Genomic DNA, 25,989 nt, shown 5'->3' with positions numbered 1-25,989 from the left:
CGTAGTAGCTGCTCATCTGTGCGATAAAGGCCAAACTACAGTGATCAGGGTTGTTTACCAGGTGTCAGGAGAGAAAATGGGAACAAATCCAGGTACTAAGACACTAATCAACAGGTGTGTATAGGAGAAATAATCAGAGGAACAGAAAAGGGGGAAAGGTGGGAGAGAGCAACAGGGCAGGTGTGGCAAGAATACGGGAGGAAAACCACAACACACAACAAAAGCACATCATAATGAGAGAGATAAATAACTACTCCTGCCAGGTGCCCTCTGGTGGTCAGATGGGGGAAACGTCCAAGCAGCCCCTGACACCAGGAGTGAGTCAAGTCAGACTGCTTAATTCTCAGAGATATAAACATTTACACATGTGACCTACAGCATAATAAAGCATAATAAATGTTTAGTAAGTATGGCTTTCCTGGAAGGGTAGCCAGGAAAATGCCCCGTCTCTCTGAACAAAATATGGAGCTTAACATACCACAAAGCTCCTGGAACAATATCCTCTGGGCTGCTCAGACCAAGGTGGAGATGTTTTGTCATGATGCCGTGCACGAGGTTTGGTGAAACCTACACACAGTGTATCACCACAAACACCTCATTAAAACGTGTCCGACCTGGTGGGGAAGGTTGGGGCTTGTTTTACTGCCACAGGATCTGGGAAACTGTGATGAGCTCCACTTTATACTCAGATATTGTTCAGATCAATGTCAGGCCATCTGTCCAGCAGGTTAAGCTCATTCTACATGCTGCTGAATTGTATGGTGGTGTTCTATTTATTCCACCTGGTTTCCGAATGATGGATTTGACTTTTTGGGGGAAAAAAAAATCTGTTTTTTGTCATCATTTGAGGCTCATAGAAGTGAGGATCATACTGCATGATGGTGTACTAGGGTGAAATGTAAAGCCCAGTTTAGTATGTGTTCTAATTTAGTGTGATGATTCATGTGCTTTATATATATATTTATATGCAAGTCAGATTTTTAAATAGTGCATGTTGGTGTAAATCACACTGTGTTTCATGGGTGTGGATACGCAGAGTATCTCCTCTAACGTACTGGAGGAGTCCGCTGTGTCTGATGACATCCTTTCCCCGGAGGAAGAGGGCATCTGTGCAGGGAAATATTTCAGTGAGGTTGGACTGGTGGGGTTACTGGAACAAGCAGCAGCCTCCTTTAACATGGTGAGGGCACGAGGCATCGAGTCAACCTTCTCACTACTCCATTAAATAGACCATTCTTAATGCCTGCGTATAGGTTTTGTTATATATACATACACACACACATATATATATATAGTGTGTGTGTGTGTGTGTGTGTGTGTGTTTTACATGAATAACTGGTGGTTTGTGTGTACCCCAGGCTGGTATGTATGAAGCCATAAATGAAGTCTATAAGATTCTCTGCCCCATCCATGAGGCCAACAGAGACTTTAAGAAGCTGGCCTCCATCCACGGCAAGCTGCAGGACGCCTTCAACAAGATCTACAATCAGGTCTGTCGAGTGACTTTGTTTCCCCCCACAGTTACAAGGCCACAGTAAAGCTACACTTTATGCACTTCCATCAAAACTTAAAGTGGCTAATAATTAGTCAAAGGTACTGACAAACAGCTAGCAAGACTTAACATTGGTGTTCCTTCTAGCACTTTCTGGCCACGGTATTCTCTATAGGGTTATTGATCACATGTCCGTTTAATTCTCTGTGTCTTGTGTTCATGTGCTGTCCCGGCTGTGTGTGCAGAGTTCAGGATGGGAGGTACAACTGTTAACACCACATCTATAATCTACATCTGTTTTATTGTGTTTATCATATGATAAAGTCAGCATTTTCTCTCACACACTCCTCTTCCTTGTCTTTTTGTTTCGTTATCTCCTTGTCCTGCACCGTGATGGATGGACGTCTCTGGTGAGTGCAAAATAAAAAAAAAAGCTACTATTGCCTCATACGGTCCTCAGAAATATTCCCTTGTACACACTTTTGTAAGAACATTTCCCAAGAATGACACAAGAATGATCTTTTTCCTCCTTCTCTCTCATCTCCACCCCCCACCCTTTTCTCGCTTTCTATCCGTCTGTCTCTCTATCTATCCCTCTGTTCATTTTTCCTTCCTCCTGCAGGGTGTAGAGGATGTTTGGGACGTATTTCCGTGTGGGTTTTTATGGCTGCCGCTTTGGTGATCTAGATGAACAGGAGTTTGTGTATAAGGAGCCTTCTATCACGAAACTGGCTGAGATTTCGCACCGGCTGGAGGCGAGTCACACTGAAAACATTCCTGACCAACTCAAAACATATTAACAGGCAAATTAAATAAATTCCTTTTTACCTGCTATAATGATTAGGAGTTCTACTCTGAACGCTTTGGTGATGAAGTTGTGGAGATTATCAAGGACTCCAACCCTGTGGACAAGAACAAACTGGACCCCAATAAGGTCAGACTCAGAAGTACTTATTTTACTCCTGTGATCATTTGGCTGCCTGAAGCTCTCTTTGTTTAACGCTGAACCTTGTGTTTGTGTGCTGGTCGGCAGGCGTACCTACAAATTACATACGTGGAGCCCTTCTTCGACACGTACGAGCTGAAGGAGCGCATCACGTATTTCGACAAGAACTACAACCTGCGCATGTTCATGTTCTGCACACCGTTTACTCTAGACGGCCGTGCGCACGGTGATCTGCACGAGCAGTACAAACGGAAGACCATCCTGACCACCTCACACGCCTTCCCTTACATCAAGACCCGCATCAACGTCATCCAAAAGGAAGAGGTGCCTGCACGTATAGGGCTGGGGTTTGGGGTTGGGATTGTACGTGTGCGCCTTTGGTTCGTCTGTTCATACCCCATCTCTCCATTCTCTCAGATAATCCTCGTTCCCATCGAAGTGGCTATTGAGGACATGCAGAAGAAGACACAGGAGCTTGCCTTTGCCACACACCAGGATCCTTCAGACTCCAAGATGCTGCAGATGGTGCTTCAAGGTTGTGTGGGCACCACTGTTAACCAGGCAAGCTTAATACACCATGTTCTGTTGTGTATTTAGTTATATGTTCATGTAGAAACTTCACTAACATCATTGGTGTCTTCAGGGTCCTCTCGAGGTGGCCCAGGTGTTCCTGTCGGAAATCCCAGAAGATCCAAAACTCTTTCGACATCATAACAAGCTGCGTCTTTGCTTTAAGGACTTAATGAAGAGGTGAAGAAACACACACACACACACACACACACATACACACTTGCAGTTACTTACCATAATTATCCACAATTACAGATGTGAGGACGCCTTGAGGAAGAACAAGGCTCTGATTGGACCGGACCAGAAGGAGTACCACAGGGAACTAGAGAGGAACTACAGTAAGCTGAAGGAGGCTCTGTGTCCTCTCATTAACCGCAAGATCCCTCAGCTCTATCGAGCCGTTCAGATCCTGCCTAACACACCTACACATAGGTAACGCAGCACTTAAACCAACTCATTATATTTTAAAAACTGGGCTTAAACAAACACTGCACACTCTTTTTTTCAGGACTCGGGGTTGTAGGCCTGTGAGGGGAAAAAGCCAGACAGCAGACTAATTTGTTCTTCTATACTTGTCCATGTCCGAGAGCTTGAGCTTGGCTTTGACGAATGTCTTATTTATATCCAAGTGCCATATTTAAAAGCCTATATTTATCTATAATAGCTTGCCAAGTAAAAAAACTTTACCCTGGCAAATGTTTGACTTTCAGAATTTAGTCACATTATCATTGTGAAATTCCACGTAAAAGCCTAGCAGCATGACACATACAGGTGTGTATAAGGATGTCATGTCTCTCTGTGGACCTGATGACAAAAACACGTCTCATTCTCGTCTTCAGGTCCACAGATAGGTTTGTTTATGCATCAGTATGTGTGTATATACACACACACTCTCACGCACACACACACACACTAACACTAACACACACATACACGCACTCACACACGCACTCACACACACACACACGCACTCACACTAACACACACACACACACACACACACAGACTCTCTCACACGCACTCACACTAACACACACACACACACACACAGACTCTCTCACTCACACACACTCACACTAACACACACTCACACACACTCACACTAACAAACACATACACACACACACAGACTCTCTTACACACACACACACTAACACACACACTCACACACACTCATGCACACTAACACTCACACACACAAACACACTAACACACACACTCATGCACACTAACACTCACACACACACACTCACACTAACACACACACTCACACACACTCATGCACACTAACACTCACACACACACACTCACACTAACACTCACACTAACACACACACTCACACACACTCATGCACACTAACACTCACACACACACACACACACACACACACACACACACACACACACAGACTCTCTCTCTCACACACACACACACACACACTCACAGTAACACATACACACACACAGACTCTCTCACACACACTTACACACACACACACACTCACATACACACACACACACACACTCACACTAGCACACAGACTCACACAGACACACACACAGACTCTCTCTCACACACACACACACACAAGCACACTCGCACTAGCACACAGACTCACACACACACACACACTCACACTAGCACACTCACACACACACTCACACTAGCACACACACACACACTCACACTAGCACACTCACACTAGCACACAGACTCACACCCACACGCACATACACAGTGTCACACACACTAGCACACAGAAGGGATATACTGTTCATCTGATATATTTTTCTGCTCCCTGGTTGTCGCTCCTGTGAGCATCATTTTCCTTACATTCTGCCTCCTCACTCACTCAGATCTCTGACATCTTCCTCCCTCTTTCTTCTCATGCTACAGGAATTCTCTTGGCAGGTCCAGTTTTCGGCGGACAGACTGTTAAATAACACCAAAAAGAGAAGTCGGGCCAACCCCCTCGGCCAGGCTCCAGACTGCTTTCTCCTACACTGGGCATGAGCCCTCTGCTGTCGAACGTATGTTTACTCAGAAGGGTTATCTTTGGTATAAACACAGCCTTGTTGGCTCTCTGGAGGCAGGGCAGTGATGGCTCAGGCAGCCTCGAGGGACTCGCTTCAAAAATGAGTCCTCTTCAGGACGACTGCTGATAATTTTAGGTTTTGCTGAACATGGGAATCTAAATAGTCTGCTGCACTTCCTTCTTTTCTTGTGTGTGTATTTGTGTGTGTGTGTGTGTGTGTGTGTGTGTGTGTGTGTGTGTGTGTGTGTGTGTGTGTGTGTGTGTGTGTGTGTGTGTGTATGTATGTGTGTATGTGTGTGTGTGTATGTGTGTGTGTGTGTCCATCTGTTTGAGAGAAATGAGTCAAGAGCCCTGTAATGTGGGGTAAGTAACTGCTTGCACTTTGTGAATCTGAGCCCAACCAAAGCTGTAATGTTTCACCAACATGCCCCAAGATAACATTTATCTGTTTTCAGAATGTTTAAACATGTTATTTCTCTCCCATGGCTCTGGGAGTGAGGATGATAACTGCTTAAAAACCTCCTCCCTAAGCCCTAAGTGGCTTGGCTCGAACTGTTGGACTTTTACATTCCCACGTTAATCATTTACCTCGTATGCCGATGGCTACAGACCACATGGGGAAACCTGGAGTTCGGGGCATCGTATAGAAATATAAAGCGGAGCATGAATGGGCTCTGACACTGCACTGTTAAAGATTTACACTGTGTTCATAGATCTGCACTCACTCCAGTATATTCATGAGTTTTTGTTTGTTTGTTGGTTGTTTTTTTGGTTTAAAATGTATGAAATGCACAAAAGCGTAATGTCACTTTCTGTATTAGAGCTAGCGTGAGTGGAGAGAGAGAGAGAGAGAGAGAGAGAGAGAGAGAGAGAGGAGAAACATGATCCGGTGGTGGGAAGCTGCAGGAGTGTACAGTCTCACTCTTCATTCAACTACTGATAGTCTTCATATTAACATCGCTAATTGAATTTTATTGCCCATGTGATGCCTGCTGTTTATTTCTGCTACTGTTGCTAACTATTTTTTATTTCTGTACATTTCTCTTTTTTACTAATTGTATTAAATTTCTTAATCCGTACACTTGTGGAGTGTTTCATTACTAAATCCAGGCATTTTTTTTTACATGATCTCTGTGTCTGTGTGCTTTTTGTCCAGGTTCATCCTGTCTAGTAAAAACATGCTTGTAGGAAAATTGCCTACTTTAAATGACCCCTGTGTGTCAGACAGTTTATGAATGTGTGTATGGTGCTGTGTGATGCCCTGGTGCCCCATCTAGGGTGTGTTCCTGCTTCACACCCAGTTTTCAGGGGGTTCGAGCTGTTGAGGATAAAGTGAATACTCCAGATGAGTGAAGAAATTGTTTTAATTTTTTTGTGTGTTTGTTTTTAATGAATATTTTAATCTTCACGTGACTGTGGTTGGGTTTTCTTTTAGTTTTCAGTTTAACTGCTGTGAAACAGAAGATTTGGGGTTTCGCTGATGTTAGCTGTTGCTTTTAGTGACCACAGTAACGTGAATGAAGTGTTACAATAATGAAAACTGCCAGGTTTGTCCAGCACACCGCAGAAATTCTGGACTATTCTTCACTCTTAAATACAACCAAGATTTTTTTTTATGCCTATATTTGATGTCCACACGTGGTTCATTTTCTGGTGTATTCCAAATGTAGGATACTCCCTAAGTACATTACACATGTATGGAATCAGCCTATGTAGTGCATGGTGGGTAAAACCACCTGTCCCTTTATAGTGCATCAGGAAACACAAGCCAAGCTTCATCCTCCAGAAACCCAGCGAGATGCTGCTTAAAGCTCTTCAACTCCGTGAGCTGTAGGTTTTAATCACACTTGGCTTCTCCAAGGGAAAATATGATGTCATGTGTGAGCAGCCCACCGTCCTGTGCTCCAATAAACATGAAGCTCTAAAGAGAGGACAGAATTTCTGGGATTTTATGTTGAAGATGATCATGAGCACAGGGTTTTAATGACGCAGAAATAAGAAGCATTGCGTTACATTGCATTAGTCCATGTTTAGAAGATTTAGACAGGGGAAAAAACCCAAGAGAGTCTGAGGATACAGTCTGTGGACAACAAAGCAAGGCGTTTGTGTTGGAGCTGCTGATGGTTTGGTCTTGTCCCCTTTAAGAGCAGAGGGAGGGGGATTTGTCCTCATGCTCTGGCTGCAGTGTTTTTGTCTTGCTGTCAGTGAGATTGCTGGCCTTACACGGCTAAAGGGACAAGGAAAGGGTAAGAGTCAGCTTAATATCCACTTTAAGTCTATTGTTCTACTTCGCGTATTTAAGCAGGTGTGAATAGACACGCTTTTTCATTGCGTTGGGCATGGTGATGTCATGTTTACATTGTTATCCGGGTAATACGAAGGAAGTAACGGGATGCTGTCTGGTGATGGCCATGTCTTCTCCATGGAAGCTGTCGGAAAATAATTTTCAATATTAATCACAGTTTAATTATTAGACTAAGAGATGGAAGCGTTTAGTTACCGGAGCGCAGCGGCGCGCACCGGAGCGCGCAATGACTTCAGTATAATATCTCAAAAAGAAAAGCTCTTGTACAGATCCAGAAAGACCTATTGTGATTCCCTGCTGTCTGAAAGGATGTGAATTTATGTTACAGTTTATTTGTTTTGAAGTGTAATTTATTCCCTCTTAGGGATCCAGTGGAAGGAGAAACGTGCGCATTTAATCTGGGGGTGAAAATTAAAATTAAAAAAAAAAAACTTGAGTCGGTAAATAGGCTGTAATTCGCTTCATGCGATTGAAGAATATTTTACGCGGTTCTTTTGTTGTTTATTCGGATTTTTTTGTAAATTGATCGCTCAGGGGAGAGGGGTGGAGAGTGTGGAGAGGGTGGAACCGCTGGTTTCGGAGAGTTTTCATTATTTCCAGATGTTGAGGAGATTCCTTGCGGATCCGCTGCTTTTAGAGTGGTCACTAGTCTATTGTTTAATCTTTATACTCCTGTCACTTCCTTCGTGCATGAAATGGTTGAAATCATTTTCAAAGTAGTCTTTCAAGCAAACTGGAGCTTGTCGGAACTTTTGTGGAGAGAAAAACAGACTGATCTAAAAAGGAAAAAAGAGCAAGACGTCAAGTTTCTAGTCGCATGTGGACCCTCAATCCTGCACCGTTATCATGTGTCTTTAACCTAGAAATGTGCAAATAGTCTAGAAGCTTTATTCTAAAAATCACATTTTCTAACTAAACTGCACAATAAATTAAGCTATTTTGAAATAAAGTCATTTTATCACATTTTGTTTCTTAGTATAACGGAAAATGTTAAGAAATAAGTTTAAGATTTTTTTTTTGTTATTTTGTTTTCTGTATCTGTTTTTTATAGCAGTTTATAAAGGTACAGATCATATTAAAAATAGAAATGATGAAGATGAAGAAACACAGCCTGGTGTGATGAAACTGGATTTCTTCTGAAGCTCACAGAATTCTGTAGAGTCAGAATTCATCACTAATCCATGGACTCGAGCTGCCTTGTGTGAACGTTCCAGGCTGGTGGAGGTGGTGTAATGGTGTGTAGAAGGTTTTCTCTGCACACTTTGATTGGTATTTTAACCAGACCAATCATGACTTAAACACCACAGAGTATTTGAGTATTGTTGCTGATCATGTGCTTCCACAGTTTAACATCTTCTAGTAACTTCTTCCAACATGAAGATGCAACATGTCACGAAGCAAAAGTGTCTCAAACTGGTTTCATGAACATCACAGTGAGTTCGGTGTCCTTTAGTTGCCTTCCCAGTTTCTCTGAATCCAGTAGATCATCTTTGAGATGTGGTAGAACTGGAGATTGACAGCATGAAAGTTCTCCTCTAAAATCTGCAAGAATTGCTTAGTGTAATCGTGTCAATGTGGAGCAGAATCTCAAAGGCTGGTTTAAGTATACGATTTTATGCATTTCACTGTTGCTTCTTGATTAAACTGATGGGTAACTTCATGTACTTTCAATAATTAGGAACAAAGCTTGATTTAGAATGATGATGTACTATTGTATTTTTTCTGTTTGGCAGCAGCACAATGTAGCACAAACCCTAATTTTTCAACCAAAGCCGATTCAAACATCTAAATCTAAATAAAACGATAGAAGCAGTGTTATGGCTGTAATGTCTTACACATCTTAGGAATTACCCAATATTTACACAGAGTGTTAATTAGCATGTTGGTACAATCAGGAGAAAAATCCATAGTAATTGACATATATACCTGTTTACTGTGTTCAATCTTGTGTGCTCTGGATTTGGAACCAGTCTCCGTGTCACGTACATCAGCAATGCATTATGGGAAAAGCGAACCCTGTAACAGTTGTGACTATTCCTACTACGATGTTATGTATAATAAAAGAACCAGTCAACTTTTCCCTAAATTTCCTAAAGTAATAAGGCAGTAAAATGACCAGATATCCAGTATTGTAACATTTCCAAGATTGAACTATAGTTCAAATAAAGAATGCAGTTTTTGTCATCTCTTTGCCAGAATGTTGTTGTGTCGTGTGTCTGTAGTTGAGGGACAATTCGGGGATCGAGTAATGAAATCTTTGCTATTTTAAATAAAAAAAGATAGCATACACATTCCTCAGCTGCTAAGAGCCTGAAGCCTGAATGTGTGTACTCTTTCCTATGAGACGCTCTCTGACCTCATTCCACCCCCATTTGCTTTACATGACCATTTGGTGTGTGCTTAACAAGCTCAAGACCGCAGTGTTACTTTAATGACACATTACTACTGTTTATATTCATTTACTCATTTTGCATACAGTATGTACAACTTTATCCCCTCATCATTTTCCATAAATTTCTTCTTGATTTTCACCACTTTTCCTGAACTACTCCAGACGGCTTTTCTCTATCCTTCACCGCCACTAATCCCCCTGATTCTCCTAGGAATTCTCTACATTTGGGTTTTTTCTTTTCTTCTTGTTGCTTTAGCAATTCCTGTTGTCCCACCCATGTACTGTTTCCTGTTAGAGGTCAGTGCTGTGGCCAATAATGTGATGACGTGCGTTTCTCTCTCTCTCTCTCTCTCTCTCTCTCTCTCTCTCTCTCTCTCTCTCTCTCTCTCTCTCTCTCTCTCTCTCTCTCTCTCTCTCTCTCTCTCTCTCTCTCTGTCTTTCTTTCTCGGTCTCTCACTCCTGCAGTAACGTGAGCAGGGTGAGGCCCCAGAGTTCTGGCTGCTACACCATACCCCTCCCTAATGTAAAAAGCAGCCCCTGTGTGTGTCTGTGTGTGTGTGTGTGTGTGTGTGTGTGTGTGTGTGTGTGTGTGTGTGTGTGTGTGTGTGTTATGGTTGATCTGTGGTGACTTCAGATAGGAAGGATTTTGGATTTCAGTAAGAGCTTTTAGAATAGAAGTACTTTAATTATTTATGTAAATAAATGATAAATAAAGCATAAAACAGAAGCAGAAGAAGGTCTAAAAAAAAACAAAAAAAACCCCAAATATAAAAAAAGCCACTTAAAGCAAATGGAACAAAAATACGTTTTAAGACATTTATTAAAATTACGGAAAGTTTGAGAGGCATATAGAACTCATATTTATTATAAGGAGTATTTCAGAGTGTGGTGTATTCACAGAAGATACAACAGTCCCATTGCATTAGAAGTTTTCATTTTGTCCTCAGAAAAAGCCCAAAGTTCTCTGAGACTCTAGAAATCCTCATATTACAGTAGAGGGATAATAGATGGTAAATAAATGTAGAGGTACTGATTCATTTGACCAGACGGTTTCCTCCACCTCAGCTAATCTGTGTGTGTGTGTGTGTGTGTGCGTGTGTGTGTGGTGTGTGTGGCTCATTTCAGCATTTCAGCACATGTAACTTGGTTGACCTGATTTATGGAAATCTAATAGAATTTCTTTACCAAAGTTGGGGTAACCATTTCATACACAACGTAGTGTTTAATGACCTTTTACAGGCTTCTTCGGTGTCCTGTTATGGCCCAGTTTGTTTCTTTGTAGTCTCCTAATCTTTATTTTCCTTCATAACTGGGCAAAGGCGTGACTACAACATGTAGATGATCTCCTAGATTAAGGCAGTTTAATCTGCATGGAGAGGTTTGTTATGATTGTATTATTATTATTCAGGTTCCAAGCTTCAGCTAAGCCTCTTTTAAACCTCTGCTCGTCTCCCAATTTTTACTTTGCAGTTTTTACAAAGCTATTGGCAATTAGACTGAAAGATTTGCTGCTGGGTTTAGTTCACTTTAAAAATCGAGAAATTTCCATTTGCACCTTTTTCTCCTTTTCTGTCCCAGGTACCAGGGTGGTGCAGTGGGTAACATTCCCATCTCATAGCTCCAGAGTTGCTGGTGTGATCCTGAGCTCGGGTTACTGCATGGTACAGTACAGTGTGTGGGGTTCTCTGGGCTGCTACTCCTCTAATGTTACTGTTTCTTTTCTAGTCCACTTCTAGATTCTTCTCATTCTGCCCGTTTACTCTTTATATCAGTTTCTTCTGATCTTTGCTTCTCCTAAGCTATGTAGGGAGGAAGTGGGGGACTTGTATCTATGTCCCAGGGGATCTGCAGCTCCCTTTCCTGTAACTCTTTCTGACCTGTACCTAAATGCATTTACTGGTAATTAGCCATGGCTCATGGACGCTGACTTCATAGTTAGATTGAGGTTGGTCGAGGGAGAAGATTTAATGTTCTCCTATAGTGAGTTAACAGTCAGTTTAACTTATGTGACCAAATGTGTATTGAGATCATAAGTGATTTTATTTAATTTTAATTTTTTTTATTTACCTCACATTACTGCATTACATTTAATTCTTTATTTTTACAAGTGCTTTTTTATGTTTTTGAAGACACTGTTGAAGGGGGAGTGAGAGAACAGTTTAATCACCACATGATACTGTGTAGCAGTGAAAGAATGAGACCTCAGTGTACAAGAGTCTTCAGGCAATATCTCTCTCTCTCCCTCTGTCTCTCTCTCTCTCTCCCTCTGTCTCTCTCTCTCTCTCTCTCTCTCTCTCTCCCTCTGTCTCTCTCTCTCTCTCTCTTTCTCTCTAACTCGCTCTTTCTTTCTCACTTTCTCTCCTTTGCTATTAAAACCAGCTGCAGAGCTAAGTCCAGAATGAATGGTGCTTTTGTGATCTGCATGTCACTTTTTTCTTCTTCAAGAGTCTCTCTCTCTCTGAAAGAGAGATGAGATAGAGAGAGAGAGAGAGAGATATAGGAGAAGTGCGAAAGAGAGAAATAGAGAGAGAGCGAGAGAAGAAAGAGAGAGAAGAGATAGAAATAGAGATAAAATAAGATAGAATATAACCTCTCTATACCCTCTATCTCTTCCCCTTTCTCTTCACACCTCTATATCCCGATCCTCTATATTCCTCTCTTCTCTCTCTCTCTCTCTCTCTCTCTCTCTCTCTCTCTCTCTCTCCCTCTCATTCCAGACACTGGCATAACACAACTGCTGGAACAATATAACTCAATGTTCTCAGCTTTCAGCATGATGCTGTTCCATAATGGAATAATTTCACAAGCCCACTAACATTTAAATTTTCATCTTGTGCCCTTTCATCAGTGGGTAGATGAAGAATTCATTCTGAGGGAAAACAAGAGATCCTAATCATTTTAATCATAATGATGAAGGAGTCGTCTTGGCCGTAGCCTTTACAAAGTCAGACAGGATCACGAATTAAAGGAAAATGTTAACAGTGCTGTAGTAAGGTGTCAGGATACCACAAGCTTTTAACCACGGGAAACATTTCCTTAGTTGGTGTTTTGCTGCGGGGGGCACGGTGGCTTAGTGGGTAGCACGTTCGCCTCACACCTCCAGGGTCGGGGTTCGATTCCCGCCTCTGCCTTGTGTGTGCGGAGTTTGCATGTTCTCCCTGTGTCTCGGGGGTTTCCTCCGTGTACTCCGGTTTCCTCCCCCGGTCCAAAGACATGCATGGTATGTTGATTGGCATCTCTGGAAAATTGTCCGTAGTGTGTGTGTGTGTGTGTGTGTGTGTGTGTGAATGAGAGTGTGTGTGTGCCCTTTGATGGGTTGGTACTCTGTCCAGGGTGTATCCTGCCTCGATGCCCGATGACGCCTGAGATAGGCACAGGCTCCCCGTGACCCGAGAAGTTCGGATAAGCGGTAGAAAATGAGTGAGTGAGTGAGTGAGTGAGTGAGTGAGTGAGTGAGTGAGTGAGAGTGTTTTGCTGCTGCTGCTGCTGCTTCTGATGATGATGTTGATGATGATAATGATGATGATGATAGTGGTGATGATGATGGTGGTGTTGGTGATGTGGTGGTGGTGATGATGATGGTAGTGGTGGTGGTGATGGTGGTGTTGGCAGAGAATGCCGACGTCTAAGTGGTTGCCCCAAAATCCTTCCATAGACATTTAATTGGGTTGAGACCTGATAACTGCAAAGGTCCAAAGGAGCTTGTCATCCTGAAAGATAACACTCCCTGTAAGATCGTAATGTTTTGTCATAGTATAAAGATGATCATTTTGCTCTCACAGCTCTGCATCATCAAAAAATATCTATTGCTTTCAAAACAGCATCAGAGAAATGAAACTGCGATGGCACCAAAGACAGTGTAGTAAATAACATCAGTGATGCCACTCTGAAGTCAGGTATAAAGTCAGAGCGTTACCATTAAACCCTGATGAGTTCATCTATGATTATGTTCGTCAAGCACGAGCTGTCATTGGTTAGGTGAGTGCCTTTTGGTGGTGATGGAAAGACTCGCCTGGATTTGTGCATGTTAATTTATTCCAGCTTCAGGAGTTTGAGTCATAAGAAGCATTTGCTAATAAACATTAGTCATTACTACCATCACTTCATACCTCCTTCTATACAAACACCCAGTTTAACACAACATCTCATTTCATGACCAAAACACACCTCACACTGAGTCAATACTGACCTGGTCGGGTTTTAAAGCATGAAATTTAGTACTCAATTCTGTGTTACACATTTTAATGGACTTCGATCAAACATATTAACACAAAATATACAATTCCTTTTGTCGTTATGGTCCGTAGACCTTATTTACATGGAATAAAACCATATTTCTGATATGAAAACATTTGATAAAGTTTCAAATTTGACACCAAGGAGAATAAAGTCAATCTGAGCAGGACGACTCAGCAGAACCCTAACAACTGGTGTTATTACAGTTAATGTACAAAAGCATATGGACGGATTGCTTTAGATTATTTTGTTTTGTAATGTATAATTTTTGCCTTGATTCCAGTAGCATGACTGTGCAGAACAGACCACATACAAGAGCGGAGAACGATTTCAAATACAAACCGTTAGATGAAATAGACAAATAAAATAACCTGAACATTAGCTTTCCGACTCTGTCGGGTTAGATATTAGTCCATAATGTTAGAGAAAAGGCGTGACTCGTTATTACAGGCTCAGACCTCTTATACAGGCAACTGAAAGTGAACTGTTGCTCGCTGTGTTGGATCTGATGTGTGATAATACTGCACATTGTGGCTTTGATTTAGTTTGATATACTGTACAATTTCTAATTGAATTGAACAACAGCCTCCTATCCACTGGGTTTGGAACATGAATGTAATTTATCTGGACACAAATTATGTACGCAGTTGTCATTGGAGCTGTGGACATTCGCAGTTGTGCTGGTGATGGAAACCAAGTGGAACATTTATGCAGAAATGCTGAAGAATACATTTTGTGTCAGACAATAAACAATGTGCTGTATTTATAGTTTGTGCCACACTGAGTGCTGTAGTGTAGAGTCTTAAAAAAGTGCACTCAGTAGTGACTAATGCTTGTTTACCAAAAATAAATAAATAAATAACGCAACTGTGCTCAGTGTTAGTGTGCTGAGTTTTCCCAGACATCAGAAGGACTTGGCAAAGCCTCATGTTGTTGTGGACCTGGGTAAGGGGGAGGTGTGGTGTTTGTGATGGTAAGCAGTAGGGATGTGGAACCCAGCAGCTTCTCTAACACAGAGATGGTATTTGACTCTCTCCTCCTACAGATAATGGTCCACTTTTGGCTGCATGTTTATATTTTTATGCATTTCTACTCAGGGTGTGTGATGTTCCTGGTGTGGTGCTGGGAAGAATCACACACATGGTCATTACACATCTGCATGTAATTCACACAAGCCAGTGCTGGACTGTGCTGCTCATAAATTCCATATTTTTTCCTCCAAAACTGAGGCACCATCTTGAAGGAAGGGAGGAGAGCAGAAAGAGGACAGGGAAGTGTGGTTGACGCTGGGTGGAGAGGTGGAGATGGAGCACTGTGAATCATTACAGCAGTGAGGAAACGCCTTAAAACCTGACCCCAAAAACAGGCATATAGGCTTTGGGTGCAAAAAAGGTATTTCAGATTTCTGAAGAAAGGTGCTCCAGTTTGGAAGAAAGAAATGATTTGGAATTTCTAACACAAAACTCTTTTATATTTTATGCTTCAGGAGACTTGTTGTCTGTGTATAGGGGCTTTTGAGAATGCCAAATTGTTGGAGATATGTTTCCTTCCTTTACAGGCAAGAAGAGTTAATGTACGCTGGTGCGGAACTTAAGGAGGGAAACTGAAGGGTTTAAGATCTGTTGTTGGAAGTTTTTTAACCTTTAGAGAAAAATTGCACATATTATTGCAATCCCCCATGCAGCTTCCTATAGAGGGGACGGGCATCACCACGGTCTGCTCCATATCAACCCAGTTAAACACTGTTTATGTTGTGCTGTGCAGGGGAGAAGGTCACTGCTTCATGCGTGCAAACACTCACATACACACATACACACATACCATACCATAAGCGTTCAGACTAATAGTGCTCTGCTCTGGGCAATCACACTGCTGGCACTGCTGAGTGGGGGAGGGTTGTTTGGAATACGGGGCAAAGCATTGGGGGACGGAAGCACAAGGCAAGGAAACGAGTAATTAAGGACTTTGAATGTCTTAGGTTGGGCAGTAGAGGCAGATGGAGAGGAGAAAAAGAGGTGGAGGGCCTTTAGGAAAAGGATAGAGAGACCAAAGCATGCTGAGAGCAGAAAACATAATGGACAATACTGAGATGTTTGTCATACTGGTGGACTCTATTTATACCTTTATCATCTGCTTCCTGGTAAAGTCTGTCCTCTACCCCTCTGTTAGGTTTTGAACACACACATTTAGATAGGGTGTACTGTATATAAAGGAATGTAGCAAAAAAATCACAGAAGAAAACACATTCAGATGAATGTTCTTGTGGGTACGTCTCTTCTCAGAAGCCCGACGACTTGCACCTTAGCTGTTTTCAGTTCAAGGTCATATCATATCATCCAGCTAGACTTGTAGGAGGCTGGAGTATTAGAGAACGAACAACAGAATATAACTGGAGGGGAAAAAAGGATTTGTTTTTACACTGAAAAGGTCACGATATACTGTGTGAGTTTCATCTGTGTTTCCGAGTGCCCTAGATTCCCTGCCGCAGCCTTGGGTAGGCTCAGTGTAAAGGTTTTGGGGTGAAACAGAACACAGGGCCCGTGTTTGAACAGAAAATATTGATCATGGCCAAACTCAGTCAAGCGGACAAAGGGCTCTCAGATCTGTAAACCGTACTAATCTGGTGAATTTCTGCATGAAAGAGACAAGGGAGAGATGACTCATGTGTACAACACTCCTCACCTCCTTCCCCCACAGTAATTACCTACAACATTAATCTTTGGCACGGATGCTCCAGCTCCTGTAACCATATGCAAATTAAAGAGGATACTGGCTAAAGTCTACAGGATATTTAATGTAATCTTATTGTATGCAAAATATTCTAAAGATAACATGAATAAACGCACCCATTCTCTGCATCCGAGCATGTTTTGTTTGGCCCAACATTTGTAAACGTGGAATGGGTCTCTGCTGGAGTTGGGATGCACCACTGAGAGGCAGGAAGGAGAAAGAGGAGACAGCAGTCATCTGCAAACTCCTGATCCTCAGCTGACTAGAGGGAGGGGAGAGAACGTGGGGGAGGTTTTGGAATAGCAAAAATACAGAAAAAGTTGGATAGCGGTGGAAGGCGAGAGAAAGAGAGGGAGCTTGAGAGTCTTGTGCTTACTTTTTCCAGCACCTCCATATGGAGAACTATCAAGAGAGAAATGATTCCTAATAAGGTTGTAACGAGAGGCGCTTTCTCCACAAGTCACTGGACCTGCCAGGAAAAGTTTCCTTTCCATTCTGTCTTTGAGAATCAGAAACAAACAGAAAATCCCAGCAGTGGAGAGAGAAAGCAAACGGAGTGAAAAAGGTTCTTATGTTCTGCAGTGGGTAGATTTAAATCATAACAAACCCACATTACACACTGTCAGATGCTGACTATTGGCTTCCCCCTCTGCCTTTGAAAGAAAGAGACAGAATCACACTCCAGGGCCATTTGTTTAAGTGTTGGAGACCCCACATTAAGGTGTTTTTTTCCTGAGTGAAGGCAGCTGGCCTTACGTGTCATTGGATGAATGATGAGAAAGCTGCCCATGAGTTGTATGCATTAACATATCTCTCTCTCTCTCTCTCTCTCTCTCTCTCTCTCTCTCTCTCTGTCTCTCTCTGTCTCTCTCTGTCTCTCTCACACACTCTCTCTCTCTTTCTTGCTCTCTCTCTCTCTTTCTCTCTCTCTCTCTCTCTCTCTCTCTCTCTCTCTCTCTCTCACTCTCTCTCTCTCTCTCTCTCTCTCTCTCACTCACTCTTTGTCCTTTTTAAGGTTTTGTATGTGATGGTGTTACAGGAGGTTGCTATTAAATCATGGCTCAAGTGTTACATATGGACACCAGCTTTCCAGGTTGGATATTTTTGCATTTATTTTTTTTGCAGTTTTTCAGAGATGATCACTGAACTGAGACTATTTAAGCCTATTTAAGCCTCTGGAAACAGATAGCTATTATAATATTATAATAATTTGTTAACTAAAACTTAAATAATAAATGTATAGATTTTATCCTTCTTTATATATAGGTATACAGGCTCTTCACGCTGATGAAAACTGTATAAGCATTATCTGAAGAAAATCATAGTATATTCTCGTTAACCTTCATAAATCATAAAAGGAGATGTCACATTTCTTGTTAGATTTTGTTAACAGACGACACTAAAAAGTGTTTTGTCCTCAGCATCCCCAGATATACCGTACCTACTACATAGATTAGCTTTGTTAACTGTTCTCTGTTGTCAAGAGAAGATATAAAAGCTGTTTTAATGTTGATTACCCCACGCTGCAGGGAAGATTAACTCTACAGTCCCCACTTCCTTGCACCCGAAGGACACAGAAGCCCCTTACTCAGTAGAGACTCCCTATGGCTACCGTCTGGATCTGGACTTCCTTAAATATGTTAATGACATTGAAAAGGGTAATACTATAAAGAGGGTCCCTGTTCAGCGACGTCCACGCTATGGTTCTCTGCCCCGTGGTTATGGTTACACTGGCTCATGGTGGACCTCCACTGAGTCATTGTGCTCCAATGCCAGCATGGATAGCCGCCACTCATCCTACTCATACTGTGCACCGGGCTTTCACACTTCTCAGCGCCCCAATTTCAGCATGGCCCGTGTGGAGAAGACTCTGCTGGATGCACGACGAAAGCTAGAGGAAGAGAAGGACACTCGCTTTTCCAACTTAGGCAGCATGCACAGCAGTGTTGCTGGCTCCAACACCTCCATCTCCAGTGCCCACAGCTTCAATCGTGCCCAGGGTGGGGGAAGTTCCCACACACCTGCCAGCTCAGGTCTGTCTACACCTGTATCACCCACTCCAGCCCACCTACAGCATGTACGTGAGCAAATGGCCATGGCCCTTAGGAAGATCCGGGATCTGGAAGAGCAAGTGAAGACCATTCCCGTACTGCAAGTAAAAATCTCTGTGCTGCAGGAGGAAAAGCGACAGCTTAGTGTGCAACTCAAAAGCCAGAAATTCCTGGGCCACACACTTGGGTTCAGTCGTGGACGGCCACGTGGAGAGCTCTACATTGACATTCCAGAGGAGGGTGTGGAGGCTGGAACCAGTAAGGTGGAGGAGGGACTCTCACCCACTACGCCTGATGGCTCACGTCAGGACTCTGGCTGTGAGATAGAAGATACCGTTATTGTGGGCAGCATTCGGCCAGGAATGAGAAAGGAGGTTCGAACCATTGCCGTGGGTCCGGACAGTACAGAAAAAAATACTTGCCATGTGGGTGTAGGTGTGAGGGAAGAAGACTTGGGCATTCTGCCAGAGACGGAAGTTCTGAAGTCCAAGGTGGGCCAGTTGGAGGTGCAGTTGAGAACGACTGTGCATCAGCTACAGAGTGCCCAAATGCAGGTGGAGGCAGTGCAGAAAGAAAGGCAGGTTGGGAACATGCAGGCTGATCATGCTGTGAGGGCCACTAGCCTAGGCTGGCAGCAGCAGCATGAACTGGGAGGTACTGGCCTCCACACACTGGTCAGCTTCACTCAGCAAGGCCAGCAGAAGCAGCAGAGGACAGTGGGGATCCAGGTGTATACACTAGAGCAGCCTATGGTTATGCTTAGGACTCAGCAATGCAGCAATTCCACCAGGCCTCTGTCTGCCCCCCTCCCAGAGGGAAATCCTCACAGAGGATATGCAGAGCCACTGAGGGCAGAAGGTATGTATTGATACCTCCATACCGATACTGCCTTTCATATGTGTACCTGTGAAAGTGTCATTTTCAGTGTTTAATCTTGTTGTTTTTGCGTTCTCCTTCTGGTTACTTTCACAGAATCAATTGCAATAAGCTCCAAACAAGTACGAGAGGTCCTAAGAAGTGAATTGTCCACATCAGTGCCGGTCACCAGTGCTTCCAGTGCTATGGAGACCACTACAGTCAACTACAGTCAAGCAGCTCCTCTTAGCCAGAGGCTGAGGGATGTAGAACAGAAACAGCAGTTGGCCACAGAAGTTCCCTCACATGAGAGCATGCCCCAACCAGGTATGTCTTTTGTCATTCATCCATTCAAAGATATGTATATGTATCTCACTAGGTTTTTAAACAGTAATATTAATGTTCTTTCTTTCTTTCAAAGCCTCTCCTCATTCCAGCTTGAGGTCAATCATGAAACATAAGGCAGACAGAGAACCATGCTCTACTTCAACCCAGAAAAATCTGCAGTTCATAGGAGTAAATGGAGGGTAACTGAATATGTTTTATACAAATGTTTCCATTTTTACTGTGTAAATATTTATAAACTGTTATTTTCTAGTTTGTTTTTGCTAACTATTTGATGAATGCAGTAACTATACTTATGAACTACAGGTATGAGTCCACCTCATCAGAGAGCAGTTCTGAGAGCTCAGATGATGAGAGTGATGCAAGTGAATATCATGAAGCCACTGAGAAACTACCCGAATCTCCAGCTCATCACCCCCAGGCTACTTCTGTCAGCATCTCCTCTACTTCTGTCTCTGTAATTCCTGAATCTTCAGAAATAGCGAATTCCCAGCACAGCAACACACCTGTTTTACTCAGCGAGGGCTCAGGTCTGCATAGCATCACCCAATCACCAGCCTTGGACACAGCCACATGTCACGTTAAGTCACCAGCCTCAGATTCTGACAAATCTCAGGAGACTGTTATCCTGTCAGCAGAATCAGATTCTAGAATCAGATACCAATATACCACACAAAATGCTGCCATTTGCCCTGAACACAGTTCCAATGACTCAACAGTCTGCATGGCATCAGAACAAACTGTTAACCAACCCCAGACCACTAGTTTAGATAGCCAGCAAAAATCTCTCCAGCCAGAATCCTCATGCCTCACCACTCAACAACCCACTGCTATGTCACATACCACTGGTGCTTCTTATCCAGATGATAGCCAATCACAAACCACTGAACTCACTCCATACCAGCAAACTGTGCAGTTGAAGGCTTCAGATTCTTCTGACCAACAGGACACAGCCAAATCTCCAGTCAGCAGTCCGAATGAAACCACCAGCTCCAACAAAACGCCTAAACAAGAAAGCAGGTATGATACAAAAAAAAAGCATATTACAAAATAATATTTTTGGGAAATATTACAAAATTGTTTGTAATTGTATGTATAAAATAACAATGAGGTAACTAATGAATGGCTCTTCAGTTTCAGAGAACTGAGTGAAAGCTTCACAACAGCTCTTCATACCTTGCAGAAAGCACTTGGTGAACCAAATGCTTTTAGCCAACAGGGGGCGGTATGTAATTCTGTTACTATGTAGATAATAAATAACACAATATAACAGCTACTAGTGATTTGAAAGTGGTGGGCAGGCGATTTGCTATATATGCTATATGGCCAAAGGTTTGTGGACACCTGTCTATTACCATCATATGTGGTTCTTGTCCAAACTCTTCCTCCCCAAACTTCCACAAAGTTAAATCCAAGCAAACAAACAGTTTGAATTTGGAGGCTATTGCATTTCAGTTTCCCTTCACTGGAACTCAGGGACTCGACCCCTGTCCCATCATGACAATGTCCCTGTACACAAAGCACAGAGCTCCATGGAGTAGAAGATCTCGAGTGTCCTGCACTGAGCCCTGACTCTGACTCAACCCCACTGAACACCGACTGAACCCCAGACCTCCTCACTCTTACACCATCAGTGTCTGATCTCACTAATGCTCTTGTAGCTGAATGAACACAAACCCACACAGACTCACTCCAACATCTAGTGGAAAGTCTTCACAGAACAGAACAGAAGAGAGGAGCTGATTATAACAGTGAAGGAAATTAGAATATGGAATGAGATGTTCAAGGAGCACATGTGGGTCAAAACCTGATGTTTAGGTGTCCAAAAACCTTTGAAAATATATACTGTATTTATAAGAAAAAAGCAAAACTGTAAATACTAGCAAAATAAGCTGCAGTGAGCATACAAATTACACATTCAAGATGTACCAAGAAAATAGATGTTTAGGAAGTATTCAGTTTTTTTTAATTTTGTGAGTTAATTTCTTGATGCGTTTCCCTCCTGAGAAATGAAGACATCATTAGGAAAGAGTGATTTATGGGGTATTTGTTATTTTATACCACCAAGTTCTCACTGGACCTTTAGATGTCTATAAAATGAGTGCCCATACATTTATAGATTCCTACTGTAACTGTACTAACCACATGGCAGCAGACAGTTTGGATTAAAGGCATAATTTGTCTTGTTCTAAACATAAATCTGTCTATAGGATGAACGTTCACAATATATATTTTTTAGCAGCTGCTGAACAGCGTGATTTGTCTGTGTTCATCATTATCTGCCGACAGAAAACTAAAGCTGAAATTGTTTCATTTGAAAGTTTATGATCTTTGTATGATCCTTGATGCACCTGAAGTGTTGAGCACTCACTATGTAGTTGTTTTTCTAGCTGTTGCTTGCTGTTAGATGGTAATGAACCTAATATAACTCACAGAGGCAGCCCCTGTTTGTAACTGGGATTTAACCACCGTCCTTTTCATAAGGTGTTCCTTTTATTTTATTCCAAAAGTGTGTACATTCCTTACGGACAACCCCGTTCCCGGTGCTTTTATCTTTCTGCAACCCCACATTTGCTCCAGTCGCCTACACTGTGCATGCATTTGAAGTGTTTTCCAACTATTCTTCTTCCAGAGAACAGCCTACACCACAGTGTTACAGGAGTGGCTGCGTGTCTCATGTCATAAATCTGCTGACACAGCGGTGGTCAGAGCCTACATGGATGCCTTTGCCTCTGTCTCACCTCAGCTGCTGGAGTTTGTGATCAATATGGCTGATGGGAATGGAAACACAGCACTGCACTACACTGTCTCCCACTCCAACTTCCCTGTGGTTAAACTGTTGCTGGACACAGGTCAGTCTTGTGAAGGACCCTTTTTGACCCTGTATTGTTTATAATTAACATAGAGACAGTGTTGCTTTTGTTCACTAGTTGACAAAATCTCTGTGTGCTTTATTCAGGTCTCTGTAATGCAGATAAGCAGAACAAGGCTGGCTACACGGCTATCATGCTGACAGCTCTGGCTGCGTTCCACTCCGAAAGTGACCTTCAGACAGTTCTGCAGCTGCTTCGTACTGGAGATGTTAATGCCAAAGCTAGCCAGGTGCGCCCCCTACTGGTCGAAGCGTGCAGCTCAATTCGCTTAAATGTGCATTATCTCTCTAATGAGCCAGTAAAAGATGGTGAAAACACAAGTGTTTTCTTGTAATAATATTTACTAGGAAAATCATTAAGTAAAATATTTTAGTTAACAGGGGACCTGCTGCACTCTGCCAAAACAAGAGCTTCCCATAGAGTTTGTTCCCGAACAGACATAATATTTAAGTGCAAGTGCACAACTGAGACAGATGTCAAAAACAAGTGTTAATGATGTTTTTGTATGTTTTTGCACACAGGCTGGGCAAACAGCTTTAATGCTGGCAGTGAGTCACGGCAGAGGAGACATGGTTAGAGCTTTACTGTGCTGCGGTGCTCAGGTCAATCTGCAGGACGATGATGGCTCCACTGCCCTCATGTGTGCCTGTGAGCATGGCCACGTGGACATTGTGCGCCAGCTGCTGTCTGTGCCAGGCTGTGATGCTACTCTCACTGATAACGTGAGTGATCTGTCTATTCCTCACTGGTGCATGTGGTATTTCATCATTATATAAAATTCACTTACTGTATATTATATGTTCATATACATGTGTATATTGTTTCCAAAATATTCACAAAGGTTCCTTTGTGAACTTTTTTCTCTCAGGATGGCAGCACTGCTCTTTCCATAGCACTTGAGGCGAGTCAGAATGACATTGCCGTGCTTCTCTACGCCCATCTGAATTTTGCCAAACCTCCTTCCCCTGTAAGCAAACTCACACGTATCACGTTGATATTATTATGGAAATTAAGGATGTTTGGAATTTTGTCTACCTCTTAGAGCAATTATTTACCTCTTTATGTTTTTATTACCCTTAGGTGTCTCCGAAGTCTCAGATAGTGGGATCCCCGCCTTCTTCCTCTGAAATCCTAAAATGAAACTCTCCGGCTGATTCCTGTATGGATATATACTCAGTGTAATAGTGTGTACAGTTGATCTGTGCAAACGTATTTGTTTATATATATCTCCACGGTTATTATCACTTAATTCTATGCTACTGCATTTACAGTGCTTTCAGTGCCTTTACACCTGACTTTCCAAACCTGAGGCCTCATTTATTAAATCCCAATTTCTAGTGATATCGTCTGATTTTATAAACTTCGGACCGATGGGCTTGAACTATGAAACCTGAAACTTTTCTTATTATAAAATGTTCCTATCCTTATTCAATTTCTCTTGAATAAAATCAGTATAAAAACAGAAACTCACATATCAGAAAAAGGATAGTTAAGCATAAGGGGCATAAGGGGCATAAGGGGCATCAGGGTTTTACTGACATTGAACTTCTCAGTAACTAAACAGTGAGACGAGGAAATAAATCAAAATGACTTTAGTAGCTGTTAGAGAAGAGACATCATCAGTGAACTTTTATACAGAGCACTTTACGTAAACATTAACATCACCTTGACAAGAGGAATTGGATATTGGTGCTGCGGCAATAAAAGAGAAGAATAAAATATCCTGTATTCACAAGAAGTTTCAGGAATTGTACTATATACTGTGTGCCATATATCTATACTGTACATATATCTGTCAGTATACGTTTGACCATACATGTCTTTATGAAACGTCCAGTTTACTAAACTGCAGATTTCAGATCAATATTTTAAATACTAAAAATGTTAATACTAGCTATAAAGACATTTGGGTTTGTTTGAAGTTTGTTTATTGGTTTATTTGTTGTTTTTTTTAACACTGATGGTGGGACAATCCATACATACTGTAAGTGGCGTCCTGATGATCATGTTGCGTAGTCGAGGCCTGCAGCTCTGATGAAAGGTGTCTGTCAGAATTGTCTTGCTCTTGAAGCAACAAAGTGCTTTTTAACTTGGATTTAAAGTCAGCTCCATATTTATTGGAACACCTTTATGAAAATAAATGTTTCCAACAATGCAAAAGCTACCAAAGTTTCAAACAATTGAGTGACATGCCTGTGTCTGATCAGAGCATCAGATGGTATAACAACATCTTGTGCTTCTGACTTTTGATGCACTTCTCTTAATAAATGAGGCCCTGGTTTCTAATGCCACACCACTTCCAGAGTTGACCACCTGATTCTATTTGACTATCTAGAATTGATCCTGTTTAAAATTTGCCTCTGAATAAGATATAATACATCAGATATTTTACAGTAATGTTACCACTGGCTCTTCTAACCAAGCTGTTTTCCAGTATGTTATTTTACAGAAAACTTTTACAGAAGTCCCACATCAGCATGAAGATTCTTTTCAACTCATTAGATCGATGTGGAAGTTTGTTCAAGTCATTTATTAGTCACAGAGTAATTATCCGGAGAGATGCCCTTATCCAGAGAGACTTACATTTTTATTGAATTTTTATACAACTGAGCAATTGTGTGTCAAGGGCCTTGCTCAGGGGCCCAGCAGTGGCAGCTTAGTGGACGTAGAAATCGAACTCACAACCTTCCGATTGGTAGCCCAACACTTTAACCACTAGGCTACCACATCCCACATCCACATCTTTAGGAGGTGTTTTATCCTGGTCAGGGTCACAGTTGATTCAAGGATCACTGGGTTCACTGAGTATGAGGCAGGAATACAACTCGGATCAAGCACCAGGTTACTTACAGTCTTGTGTTATTTTTATTCACAAATCAATAATAGCTGTAGTTTATTTTTACACATATAAAGCAATGGCACAAATAGAATCAATATGGACTCACCCTAGCTTTGTTCTGTGTGACAACATACAGCAATATTACACGTGCTCCATGTTTATCGACTGTGGAATGGACTTCATTATCTGTACTTGTATTCTGTAGTCTGAATGTGTACTTTATGCCTCAACATGTTAGGTTTCACGTCACACTGTAAAGAATTACATCCAAAATGGCACAACAACTTGGTCCAAGTGTTCCAAAACCACTGTGTGTGTG

The 25,989-nt window shown here is 42.1% G+C and overlaps 2 protein-coding genes across 12 annotated transcripts in view; both read left to right on the top strand.

Annotated features, from left to right (window-relative positions):
• The window catches only part of LOC113655756 (dedicator of cytokinesis protein 7-like), a 46,343-nt gene extending 40,220 nt beyond the window's left edge, over positions 1-6,123 (top strand). For 6 of the 11 annotated variants that reach the window (XM_047808299.1, XM_047808297.1, XM_047808296.1 and 3 more), the window contains exons 40-49: positions 1,037-1,180; positions 1,359-1,490; positions 1,738-1,752; positions 2,122-2,247; positions 2,337-2,426; positions 2,526-2,762; positions 2,856-2,999; positions 3,082-3,188; positions 3,264-3,440; positions 3,517-3,992. In XM_047808299.1, the coding sequence (XP_047664255.1) occupies positions 1,037-1,180; positions 1,359-1,490; positions 1,738-1,752; positions 2,122-2,247; positions 2,337-2,426; positions 2,526-2,762; positions 2,856-2,999; positions 3,082-3,188; positions 3,264-3,440; positions 3,517-3,565 (1,221 nt within the window). In that variant the 3' untranslated portion in view covers positions 3,566-3,992. Of the gene's footprint in view, positions 1-1,036; positions 1,181-1,358; positions 1,491-1,737; positions 1,753-2,121; positions 2,248-2,336; positions 2,427-2,525; positions 2,763-2,855; positions 3,000-3,081; positions 3,189-3,263; positions 3,441-3,516; positions 3,993-4,905 lie in introns of those variants that run through there. The other 5 variants (XM_047808300.1, XM_047808298.1, XM_047808294.1 and 2 more) reach the window with 1 other exon arrangement.
• Positions 6,124-6,986: 863 nt separating this feature from the next.
• The window catches only part of kank2 (KN motif and ankyrin repeat domains 2), a 19,612-nt gene continuing 609 nt past the window's right edge, over positions 6,987-25,989 (top strand). The window contains exons 1-12 of the mRNA XM_027166506.2: positions 6,987-7,290; positions 17,723-17,800; positions 18,237-19,616; positions 19,731-19,940; positions 20,035-20,140; positions 20,265-20,978; positions 21,093-21,183; positions 22,591-22,810; positions 22,918-23,060; positions 23,353-23,553; positions 23,700-23,798; positions 23,912-25,989. The exon at positions 23,912-25,989 is cut by the window's right edge and continues 609 nt beyond it. Of these exons, the coding sequence (XP_027022307.1) occupies positions 17,764-17,800; positions 18,237-19,616; positions 19,731-19,940; positions 20,035-20,140; positions 20,265-20,978; positions 21,093-21,183; positions 22,591-22,810; positions 22,918-23,060; positions 23,353-23,553; positions 23,700-23,798; positions 23,912-23,971 (3,261 nt within the window). The 5' untranslated portion in view covers positions 6,987-7,290; positions 17,723-17,763 and the 3' untranslated portion in view covers positions 23,972-25,989. The remainder of the gene's footprint in view (positions 7,291-17,722; positions 17,801-18,236; positions 19,617-19,730; positions 19,941-20,034; positions 20,141-20,264; positions 20,979-21,092; positions 21,184-22,590; positions 22,811-22,917; positions 23,061-23,352; positions 23,554-23,699; positions 23,799-23,911) is intronic.

Source organism: Tachysurus fulvidraco, chromosome 24 (assembly GCF_022655615.1).
Source record: "Tachysurus fulvidraco isolate hzauxx_2018 chromosome 24, HZAU_PFXX_2.0, whole genome shotgun sequence".
Taxonomy (NCBI): domain Eukaryota; kingdom Metazoa; phylum Chordata; class Actinopteri; order Siluriformes; family Bagridae; genus Tachysurus; species Tachysurus fulvidraco.
This window is presented reverse-complemented; position numbering and strand designations above follow the sequence as displayed.